Here is a 12,751-nt window from a genome sequence, read left to right as displayed (position 1 = left end):
TAATGCGCGCGCGGCTCTAAGCGACGCCCATCGCCAGCTGGACTTGCGAGGGTCTTGCTTTCTCTGGCTTGCCCCCTTATTGCCCGAATAAGTTTGCAGCATTCGTAGTTCTTGCTGTTCGGCAACGATCTGACGAAGATTATGGCTGAATACGTGCGGGGAGCTCCTGAAGTGGCAGTGATTCGAATGTGTAATCCTCCGCTCAATACGATCAGGTAACAATGGGGAAAGACTGGAAAAGTTACCAGTTTAGTCCCATGCCTGTTTAGTTGGAAGCGATTAATCCTGTCCATGAAGAGGTCTCGAGAAAGTGAAAGCTTGCACACACTTTTGGGTTAATTTTATGGGTCTTAATAAAGTAAGACCCATCTGTGATTTGGGATGGATTTTTAGTGTTTTCCTCAATAGTGTTATCTGCCACTGAATTTGCTAGCAGTGTGCAAAGGAATATTGTCCAGGTGACTAGTACTGTTGCATATTTGGATTCAGTTAGATTTATTCCAGGAAAAATGCATAGGAACCATCTATAGTGTTTGTCTATTATCTTTGTGTTAAGTTTCTTTCTGTCAAGCTTGTTTCCTGGTGTTTACATTGACACAGCAATGTAATTTACTTGGCCACAATGCAGAAATGTTTGCTTCTTCTAACTTATAGCCCAGATATTTTTTGTTTTGTTTTGGACTAACATCCTAATACTAATCATTCAAGCTTTGCTGCGAGCTGGATTTGAGGAAGGCAAGTGTACTGAGGTGCAAACCTGTCAGTAAATTTTTAAATCATGTCTGTGTTTTTCCCTGAAGAATCTACAACAAATTACAAAAAAATAAAAGCCAAAATAAAACCATGGGAGAAAGCACCAAACCTTCACACCACCTACAGTGATCACATGGGCTTCCTATTTTCATAATAGCAAAACTGATGTTTAACTAAGTCAGAGTTGAGCAATATGAAAATTCATTGTTGCACAGTGAGTTTGAACTTTAAATAGGGCATCAACAACATTGAAAACAGTATATATTATGGCCCACCTACTTTAGATTCTTCAACCCAATATGAGAATACAGCCAATATGAGCCAATTTAGATGCCAAGAAAAAAATATTTTATTTCAAGTAAATTAATTATTAATCAGCTAATTATCATATACACTCATACACACACGTATATAGAACACAGTGTGACTGTCCTGAGTAATCAGCTAATTATTAAAAACTAAACTCTAACTAGACTAGGATAGCAATTATTCCATGGATTTTACCTGTAAACATGTAAAAAGAGTGCTGATCTCCAACAGTTCCTACCTAGAAGTTATAATTCTTTTTTAATCCTGTACCTATTCAACTGCCTTTTATTTTATCTCATTTTTTTCTGAAATTTGTTTCTTAAATGCTATTAGGATTAGAGATTAGTGCTGTTATTACTTAGTGCTCAGTCACTTCCCAAAGTTTTATGGAATATACATGGGTAGGCAGTTATTTTGGTGCTACCACATGTAAGATTACAGATACAGCACCCTATGCACAAAACTCAGAAATAAGAATGAGCCCCACTGAATCTAGCTCGTCACCAAAAATGCAGATCAAATAGTTCAAACTACAAAGAAGCTTTTAAAGTAAACTATTAGTTCATCCATACATTTTTATATCTTGTGGGACATATATGATTATATTACACTGTATATTTTTATTTTAGGAAAATTCTGTACATTGCTTGGTTGTAAATCTGGAATGTGATCAGATAGATATGCAAAAATGAATTTCTATTTTGCCCCGTTCCAACGAATTTATCTACTGTTGATATTCTACTTCTTAAGTAGCAAAAATAATAAACTCAATTCATTGGTATAGATTATATATCAATTTTAAAAAGAAGAATATTGCCTGTATTGCGCTTTCAATTTTTTCTTGATAAAGTAATATGTGGAAAATAATTATATTTTAAAATGAGGTAATTTATATAAATTCCGCTTTCAGAATAAACAGTAATGATGGCACAAAATGGTTATGCAGGGGGAAAAAATATCATGGAAAGAGTTCTGGTTAATATTTAAACCTTGATGTTTTTAGACTTTGGATTCTATTCAGCTGACTCAGAGCAGTAATCCCATTATGAAATGTTCAATTACAATGTATTATTAAATGAACTGCTTTTATTTTTAATTAATTAATTTAATTAATTGATTTTAGTTAATACCTATTCGTCTGGAGTCAGATGACATACATAGCATATTAAAGCTTGACGAAGTTTTATAATCAATAGCTGATATCCCAATCATCTTCACAGTAATTGGCCTTTTGCTTTTGTTTTGCTTTTTTAAAGATTACAAAATAATTAAATGAATTTGGTATCAAATTTACTGTGGACAGGATGAAAATTGAATTCCAGTTTTTGTCTCCAGGGCCCTGAAAAAAAGGCATGAATAATAAATTAGCCAATAACAAAATTATAGTTTAGGAATCCTGTGTACTACAGCTTAACTGATGATGTGGATTGCATACTTGCAGTGACCCACAAACAGGTCTAGTAATATATTGTTTCTTCTATGTTCATGTTCCTTCATCCTGTCCTTACCCTATGTATAAATCTGCCTTAAATTATCCTTTAGTGTACCTCTATTAAAATAGGGTTTTCACCCTGGTATTCTCCCAATACCATCCAAGTGCAATTTTGAGTTTTGTTAGATTTTGTTATGGAAGTGAGGTGACTGCAGTGAATTAAAATATAGGCAATAAAGACATTGGAATCACAAATGCAGGCAGCTAATAAAATACACTGGTGCAGTTTTCCGCCAAATGGTACAAACTAGGCAGTGAAAAAGGCAGTGAAAAGTGAAAAGTGTATATGTGATGAACAATACAGGTATCTTTCATGCATCAAATACCTGCATTATGAGGTTACCTTCAGTTTCCATTGATCCTGAAAATGAGAGAAAAATTCATTCAATTCTTTCATTAATATATGAAAAATTCTTGTTAGTGTTATAGCTCCCTCTAGTGGCAATTTTAATCTTCTCAATCTTCATGTATTAACAGTGTGTCAGATTTATGAATTATTTTAAAAACACAATTTTTAGCAAAAAGCAAAGAAAAGTCTAAGCCACCCAGAAGAAAGACCTTATCAAAATGCAAGGATAGGTCTGAAACAAAGGCAGGGGGAGATAAATAAAAATTGTTATAATTTTTGATGTTGCAATATATGTCAAAGAATATATTGCAGTAGTTCTTGAAGTAATTAGAAAATGACATAGATATTACAATAATTCTAACAATTGAAAATAAATATATTACCATATTATAATGATCAGTGTAAGAAGCCATTGTATAGATCAGGGGTAGTCAACCTTTTTATACCTACTGCCCACTTTTGTATCTCTGTTAATAGTAAAATTTTCTAACCGCCCACCAGTAATGTGCCATGTATCGTCGTCTGCACATGCACATCGTGGATTGGGTTGGGGGGGCGCTGGCTACCAGTTCTCCTTATCTATTACAGCTGGGTGGTATGGGGGGAGATGCGCGAGCTATTCTGGGATGAGGCTCTTTTGTTTGCAGTCGCATTATAGCGCCATTTAGTTTCACTTACGTAACGTGAACTAAACTTATGTGTGGGCAATACAAATAGTATATTTTCAAAAATTTAAATTGTCATGGGAAATTTTATGAAAACCTAATGAAAATGTTTTTAAATAATGCTATGAATTTTTTTTAAAAAGTCAATTAAATTTAAAAAAAAGGAAAGTGCTTCAGTATCGGACAAAACCCCTACCGCCCACCATGAAAGCTGGAACGCCCACTAGTGGGCGGTAGGGACCAGGTTGACTACCACTGGTATAGATAGTGTACATGAAGCTCATGTACACTTGGGAGCTCATGAACCCAAGCTTTAAACTATACTTATTTCAAAAATCTGGGTGACCACTAAATGGCAGCAATAAATTATTGTTTGCTTTATTCCTTTGCTGCAGTCTAGTTGTCCAGATTTGTTTTAACCTAGACAAATTAAGTCATTTTAAAAAGATGTCAAACTATGGAATTACTTTTGAATGAATCTGTTTTATGAACATTGATTAACCTTTCAAGCAGATTATTGTTGCTGACGTAAATCATCAAGATTTTGTCTTGTATCTCAGCCTTTTTGAACTATTACTTGAAGAATTCTTTTGTTTTATATTGACGCTCAGGAAGGTGTATCTTTTTTCTTACATTGTAAATGACTGATTTATTTTAGTGATGTGACATTACGGGCATTAAAAGAAAAAGTAAATCGTGCAAATGTTGACCCCACTGTGAAAGCTGTTGTGATTTGTGGGGCAAATGGGAAATTCAGTGCAGGTAAGAACTTTTCAGTCACTTCAGTTTTTTGTTATAATTGCTGAGCAATATTCAAAGTCATACACATTAAAGACAATACAAACAATGATACAGAATTCAAATAAAATTAGGTAACATAATGGAATCTTAAGTCTATTTGACACCCACCAGGCCTGACAAGTCGCCAAACAAAATTTTACAACTTGTTATGTCTGCAAGTAAATCCAAACAACTATGGATTCTGCAAATTGCACAATGCTACAAAGTTTTACTGAAGTTTTCAAAAGAAATGACTTAGGAGGGCAAGAGCCAGTGTTTCTATTACATTTACTCTAGCATCTTATATTTCTTCAAAAACTTTTGAGGAAGGATTTTGAAAGATGCCAAGAAATTCTGTATCATATTTTGTTTCCAAATATGTTACTGCCTATAGCTTAAATGTCCTAGTTCCAATAATTGCATTTGTTGAAATTCTATTGTAATCAACTTTGTATTGCTATACATTTTTCTTTGCTTTGGTGCTGCTTTTGCTTCAAGATATCCTATCCTCAAAAGCCTCTGAAATATTCTCCCACCAAAATCATGGCTTGCCTATTGGCTCCAATGTGGACTAGTGTAATGGTCACTCTCACAGTATAAAATGTGCTGCCTTACATAGCCTCCATCTTCTTAGTGTTCATTCTTATAATCAATGGTTGAACAAAAAGACCAGAATACCTTTCCACCAGCAACCAACAATCAGATGAACATAAATTAACATCAAGATTAACATGTGACCAGCAGTCCAGAAGTAAACAATTCCCCACTCAAGGAACTGCCAAACAAGGTAAGAGTAAACAGCCCAACTAGTAAGGTCATGATGTATAGACTAGGTCATCCTCCAATGGATAATAATCTCATAATTCTGCAGCACTTAGTTGAATTTTTAATTCATATATTTACACGTTTCCATTTTCTTCTCTGCTTTACATTTACAATGGACAATAGTATCCTCTGTGTTTATAGATATACGGCATTAAATATTTCAGTCTGTTTCCCTTCAGAAAAAAAGAGTTGGGAAGTGTGGTTCATTCAACTCATAATTTCTTCATTCAGCTGCCCCACATCTGCACCTCTACCACAATGTAATGGATCAGAGTCTACGTTTGCTATCTTATTTATTTATTATTTTAGAATTTATACCACTCGTCTCTTTTATTTTTAAAAAAATCTTGTTAAACATTATTTTACAACCTTATATATAGTTATTTTGGATTTTCCTTGTTCAGTTAGCTGCGTTTATAAATTTATTGGGTAAAAATGTTGATTAACTGAACAAGATCCCCAAAGCAAGAATTACATAGATTTCAGTATGATATTCTAATGTCTTTGGAAATTATCAGAATTTCTTAGCCCGTTTATCATGAGTAATTTAAGGCAAATCTCTTTCAGTTACTCAAAATCCTTCTCAGATTTCTTCTTACCTTGGCTGAATTGCTGTCTACAAAAAGCTCACTCTTTATTTCTTCATTTGAAGTCAACTTTCACTTCCATTCTCAGCCTTCCCACATTCTTTCTCAAAGTCCTGCTTTTTCACACTACAAAAAAATGACATATATTGTTCAGTGCTGAGGTTATTTTTTATCTTTGATTTGGTTTGAGTTGTAGAGAATTTATCTTATTGTGCAAATATGACAAAAATTTTCCCCTCCCCTCTAGGGCTATCTCTGCCTGGTATTTTCCCATAAGCTTCTCTTAGATTTGAGAGATACCCAGATAGAGCATAAAAAGAGGGGTGGACAAATCATTCAAGAGAATTAAAAAAAATTCTGCAATGAGACTTACACCATTAGTGTAAGTCCCACTTGTAGATTTCTCTATGATTCAACTAGAATATTATGAGAAATCTGTAATACCGTCATGATAGCTATTATGGTATAATGGTTTTATCTATCCTCAAAAGTTTCCAGAAAGTAATTTTATACACATAGATACACATAGATTGTAGAATCTAAATGTTTATGGAGATTCTCAGTCATTCATGTCATAGTTGTCCCAAGGGTGCTTTTTTTTTTTTTTTATTATAAAAAGTTTTTATTGGTCAAAAAAAATTTATGCAAATACATATCAGGTATGGTAAATTTTCATTTTTCTTATACATGATAAGAATTTTACTCAAAATTTTAAACACATACAACAGCCATATGGCAAGCAGGTGATACGAAGTAGCTAAGTTTCAATCTTACACAATAAGGAAGGGTCAAGAATAATCAGAATATCATACGAAAGAGAATAAGGAAAACCAACACAATACCAAATATCTTTGTCACTTCCTAGTTTTGGATCTCAGAACTCTGGGTTCAGCCTGACCCAACTCCAGGGCCGCAACAGCGGCAGCCGCCTCCGCCCCATGGTCTATAACCTCCCCTTCTTCAATTCCTGGGTCATCTAAATCCAGGAGGGCTTTGTGTTCCTCCACGTAGGCCGCAGCCTCCATAATTGTACTAATTTTTTCGTAATGCCCTCCCGGAAAATCATCAATCCCTCTGGCATCAGCCATCTGAAGCCCACTCCCTTCTGGTACAATTTGCTTGATAAAAAATAATATTTCTTTCTCATTTCACGTACCTGTCTGGGAATCTGCCTCAGAATGGCTATCTCCCTGCCCCTATAAGTCAGTGCCCCACTCCTATGTTTTCTAAGAATTTCATCTCTCGTCTCTCTTTTCACAAATTTGACATGAACCTCTCTAGGAACTGCATGCGTGCGTGCATATTGTGAATTAACTCTATCAAGGGTGCTTTTTTAAGAGGCAACTGGACTTCCTTGTTTTTCTTTGAATTCAAAGAAATATTCAAATAAAAACAAGAAAGTCCAGTTGCTGCTTGAAAAAGCATCTTTGGGATATTGTAGAATCTACTTAATATTCCTTAGCCAACAGGAGGCTTCCTCCTGGATAATCTGAAGGGAGGTAATAAAATAGAACAGAATAACAGAGTTGGAATGGACCTTGGAGATCTTCTAGTCCAAACCCCTGCTTGGCCAGGAAACCCTATACCATTTCAAATAAATGGTTGTCCAATCTCTTCTTTAAAACTTCCAATGTTGAAGCATTCACAACTTCTGGAGGCAAGTTGTTTTACTGATTAATTGTTCTAACTGTCAGGAAATCTCTTCTTAGTTCTAGTTGCTTCTCTCCTTGATTAGTTTCCACCCATTGCTTCTTATCCTGCCCTCAGGTGCTTTGAGAATAGCTTGACTCCCTCTTCTTTTGGCAGCCCCTGAGATATTGGAATACTGCTATCATGTCTCCCCTAGTCCTTCTTTTAATTAATTTTGAGCAATTTTCTCTCAATGAACCCCAATCTTTTCTTGAGCACTTTACTGTATTCTCAAATTTTCATAGCACATTTATGGGAAACATGAAATACTTGCAAGGAGGAAAAAATGTTGAAAAATGTTGCTGCTTGCATTCCATTGGTTTTTATAAACAGAGAGTCTAATACTAACTGGAATCTTATATTAAATCAAAATTACCTTTCATGTTTGAACTATGTAAATCTTCAGTACATTTTGTTTCTATGCTAATTAGCACAAGGCTTTAATGGGGTGGTTACTTGAAGCAATCATGGATTCTCAGAATTTTGTTCACTTTTTTAAGGTGCTGATATCAGAGGACTTTCTGTTAGTATTCAAAAAGATGCACTGAGTATGGAGTCTGTAGTTGCTTTTATAGAGAAGAGTGAAAAACCATTTGTGGCTGCTATTGAAGATATAGCTTTCGGAGGAGGCCTGGAGTTGGCACTGGGCTGTCATTATAGGATTGCAAACATGAAGGTAAGTTGTCTTTGAAATATCATTTTCAACCTATATATCACCTAGAGCCCCCTGATGTCTATGTATCTCTCCCAACCAAGTACCTATGAATTATAAAATGTTCTATTAAAAATTGAAAGATACCAATTCCAGAAAGCAACATGAAGAAACAGAAGATTATGGACACTTGAAGGAGGGGAATGATGATGTTACTTTATTGTGGTATTTGCACGATTGTGCCATTGTGTGCATGGTATCATTGTGGTTTACTGTGGATGCTATTTCAATAACATTAATAATTCCAATTGGATCAAAAAAGATCTTATAAAATGAATAATATGTAATCAAGGCAATGAATACTTATTATAGAACAATACAGTCCTAATTTAGCAACTGCCTCATTTAACTACCATTTGCAGTTACAACAGTGCTGAAAAAGTATTTTACGTATTGTTATATATGATAATTCCTGTAGCAGCATGACTTTTGCATGCTCAGTACTGGAAGAGCCTATCATACCGGCAGTAGAGGAATGGTTAATAAAGTTGACGGAGTTGGAATCACTGAAGGAATTGATGTAAAGTTCTAAGTCTTTTGTGGAAATTTTGCAGGCGATGGAGAAAAACCAAATTTTGACATAAGGATTTGATGATTATTAAAATTTTAAAAGGAGAAAATATTTTTTCATTCTTTGTATATATTTGTGTTTTTCTTTTTATTTGTACTTTTTCGCACTTCTATCTCTATTCTCTTTTTATTCTTTATTGTTTCTTTTGATTGTTAGTTATTTTTTTATGTTTATGCTTTGTAAAATTTAAAAAAATTGTTTTACAGAGGGAATCCATTTAGATAAGTAAGATTGTGTTACTGATCTAGGAATTAATGGTTTGCATAATGATACACCAATCATAAATATAATTTTAAATTCAGAAAAGGAATAGAAAATCCAGGAAATACAACTTTTCTCCAGATTTCTCCATTGATCTTTTCCAACATTACACATATATATCCCCATATATGCTTATATAGAGCAGTTTTTTAAAAAAGAGAAGATGCTATGTGTTCTATATATTGTAAATATTTACAAATATTTCATCCTCACTTCAGGCTCAAGTTGGTTTGCCAGAAGTCACAATAGGTTTACTTCCTGGAGCCGGAGGGACTCAACGGCTTCCACGATTGATTGGGGTACCAGCTGCACTTGATCTGATCATCACAGGTAAATTCTTTCATCTGTGAATACTCATGTTCATGTGCAAATAATATATGACATATTTGCATAAGTTGCAGTTTTTATGTAATACCTATTATGCCTTCTAGAAATATAGGATAGCATGACTACAGTAAAAACATGCTTTACAGTTTCTGGGTTTGTTAGATTCATTGTCTGAAATGTTAGCTAACAAATCTTAGGTAGCAGCTAGAAAAGATCTGATAAATTAGCAGCACTTTAGATCAGGGATCTCCAACCTTGGCAATGTTAAGCCTGGCAGACTTCAACTCCCAGAATTCTGAGAGTTGAAGTCCGCCAGGCTTAACGTTGCCAAGGTTGGAGACACCTGCTTTAGATGGACTTTTCAGTAAGATGTGCACCTGAGAATGAGTGTGTTGATAAAGGAAATTCAGCTTATTTTTAAGAATATTAATTTTACATACAAACCTACAGAGAAGACTGAAAAATATACAGTATTTTTGGGAGTTTTATTATTCCAAATTAGGTTTGGCTTTCAGCTTTATTTTGAAGGAGACTGTGCTTCTCATGAAAATACCGTATTTTTTGGAGTATAAGATGCACTGGAGTATAAGACGCACCTTAGTTTTTGTGGAGGAAAATAAGAAAAAAGCTGATTGGCCTCCCGGAATACCCCCAATCAGCTGTTCCAGAGGTGAATTTTAGCAGTAGGTTCCTTGGTTGTGAGCTCCATGCTTTGGTGGTGTTGTTGTTGTTGTTTTGCTTTTTTTTTTCTGCCTCTGAAGCTCTGTTTGGGGGCTTCTTTTCTGAAGCTCTGTTTGGGGGCTTCTTTTCTGAAGCTTCGTTTATGATGCTTTTTTCAGCCTCTGAAACCTCTGTTTGAGAAGCTGGGCGGGGCTACATTCAGAGTATAAGACCCTTCCAGATTTTCACCTTCTTTTTGGGGGGAAAAAGGTGCGTCTTGTACTCCGAAAAATACGGTACATGATGTAATCAACATTCACAAAGGCAAGGTGAAGCAGTAAATTTCTTGGATATTATTTTTAAAACTTTGGTACTGCTTTGGCCTTATATTGATTGTAATAATATTTTATTTTTTTAAATTAAATATTTATTTAATAGTTGATATTAAAAAGTTTTTACCCATGACAGCTTATTTGTGCCAAACTCAGGACCACCAGTTTTGTGATCTGAAGTTCAGTGTCCTGTTAAATAGCTATGAACAATCAAAGAGCCACATAGTTGATCCCTGAGTGACATTGAAAACTGAGAACCTAGGCCAGAGCCAATTACCATTTTATAGGGTTCTGTTTGATTTTTCTGTCACCTGATCCTTGCTGATTTGTTAGTTATCAATTCTAATGTTTCAGCACAGCAGTCCAATAATGAGCTGACAAGCAACCTTATTCTCTAGCTGGCTGCTGTGCTATAGAAGGCACCTGTAGAATACATAGACCACTTGTGCCTTATAGTTTAGTAAGCCGTACTGCCTTGCTGACCCCTTTCTGCTAATGATTTTCCATTCTCTATTATTTTAGCATGCTTTTTCTAACACCTGATTGAGAATCAGAGAGTTACCAATTTTGTCTAGTGCTGGGGTTTCCAAAATTGTCAGATTTAACGGTTGTGGACTTCAAATCCCAGAATTTTCCTTGGCTGACTGAAGAATCCTGGGAGTTGAAGTACACGTCTTAAAATTGGCAAGTTTGAAGACCCCTGATCTAAGCTCAAAGTAGTCTACCAATAACATACCTTGAAACTCCCAAGGAGCAGGTGGAATCTAAGTGAACCCTAAATGAAAAAGTAATATTTTGTTAAACATTTCCTGTTCTGGTTTCTACTTTTGAACCAACTGTACATTTTATTCCATATTTCATAATAATCTGAATCCTCCCTCTCTTTCAACTCCATAGTCATTTTATCCATCTCTGCACATTCTAGAATTTTCCTAATTACTGTTTCATCTGCGGATATATTTTTTTGTTTCCAATTTTTTGCGAATGTGATTCTTGCTGCGGTAAGTATGTGCAGTATAGTGTATTGAAGGTTTTTGTTCATTTTCGGGTCCAGTATTCCTAATAAAAACAATGCAGGTTTCAAATCTATTTTTTGCTTTGTAATTTCTTTCAGACATTTTTTAATTTTACACCAATACTTCCTTGTGATGGGGCACACCTCCCACATGTGGTAGAATGTTCTGGATTTATGGTTGCATCTCCAACATTTAGGTGATAGATTTGGATACATCTTGGCCAATCTGGCTGGTGACAAATGCCATCTATAAACCATTTTATAGAGCTTTTCTTTGTAGGCAACTGCTGTTGTGAGTTTGTAGTTCTTTTCCCATAGTTTGTCCCACTGTTCTAATTCTATGCTGTGGCCAAAATTCCTTTCCCGACTAATCATCGTTTCTTTTACAACATCCTCCTCCATTTTATATCTTAGTAAAAATTTGTATAATTTTGTAATCATTTTTCCTTCTGTTCCTAGTAAAATTTTATCCAACTCCAATTGTTTTGCATATACTGAATTGTTCTTGATCCTTTTTTAGTCTTGTTTTGATTTGTAGATAGGGCCATCATTCTATATTTATTCCTTGTGTTTTCAATGTTTGCACTGATTTTAATTCTCCTTTCTCATCTAAAATTTCTGAATATCTTACCATTTCACTGAGGTCTATTGTATTTGGGTGTGTCATTACCTCCACTGTCGATAACCAATTTGGGATTTTCGCATAATGATTTTTTTTTATCTTTACCCAGATATTGTATAGGGAATTCCTTATTATATGCCTCTGAAAATATGAACGTGTTTTATTTTTACCTTCCCGTAGAAACCCGTGCTAACCTAATTGGAGATCGTGTCCTTCTAATGCTAATATTCATTTGTTTTTGAGTTGAATCCAATTTCTTAACCATGTCAGGACTTCTGCCTGGTAGTAGAGCTTCCAGTCCCGTGGTTCCTATTGTCTTGTAACAGCTTAAATTTAATGCAAGGTTTTTTACTTGCCCATATAAATTTGAATATTATTTTGTTTATTTGTTCGAAAAAAATCTTCTCTAATTTTACCGGTATCGTTTGTAAAAGGTATAGCAATTTGGATATGTTCATTTTAATTGTTGAAATTCTGCCAATTAGTGATAGCTGTAATTTGTTCCAATTTTCCAAATTATTTGTATTTGTTTTATCAGTGCATTATAATTATCCCTCTTTTATCGTACTACATTTTGCTAATAGCCATATTCCCAGATATTTAATTTTTTTTGTTCTTAAAATTCCCATTTTCTCCTCTACTTCTACATTTTGGCTTTTGGTTAATTTTTTTATTTTTATTTTAGTTTTTATTTATTTTAAGGCCTGCCACTTTGTTTATATCCTGTAATAGTATTAATCCCGTCTCTAAAGGTTTTTCTATAACAGTGATGGCTAACCTTTTTGCCATCGCGTGCCAGGAG

At 34.6% G+C, this 12,751-nt stretch overlaps 1 protein-coding gene across 2 annotated transcripts in view; it reads left to right on the top strand.

Moving 5' to 3' along the window:
* EHHADH (enoyl-CoA hydratase and 3-hydroxyacyl CoA dehydrogenase) overlaps nt 1-12,751 on the top strand; it is a 30,481-nt gene continuing 17,730 nt past the window's right edge. The window contains exons 1-4 of one of the 2 annotated variants that reach the window (XM_058188408.1): nt 1-215; nt 4,227-4,330; nt 7,950-8,125; nt 9,212-9,323. In XM_058188408.1, the coding sequence (XP_058044391.1) occupies nt 142-215; nt 4,227-4,330; nt 7,950-8,125; nt 9,212-9,323 (466 nt within the window). In that variant the 5' untranslated portion in view covers nt 1-141. Of the gene's footprint in view, nt 5,136-7,949; nt 8,126-9,211; nt 9,324-12,751 lie in introns of both variants that reach the window. The other variant, XM_058188409.1, reaches the window with a different exon arrangement.

The sequence above is a fragment of the Ahaetulla prasina genome, chromosome 6 (genome assembly GCF_028640845.1).
Source record: "Ahaetulla prasina isolate Xishuangbanna chromosome 6, ASM2864084v1, whole genome shotgun sequence".
NCBI lineage: Eukaryota > Metazoa > Chordata > Lepidosauria > Squamata > Colubridae > Ahaetulla > Ahaetulla prasina.
Note: the sequence above shows the minus strand (reverse complement) of the source record. Positions and strands in the feature narration are given on the sequence as shown.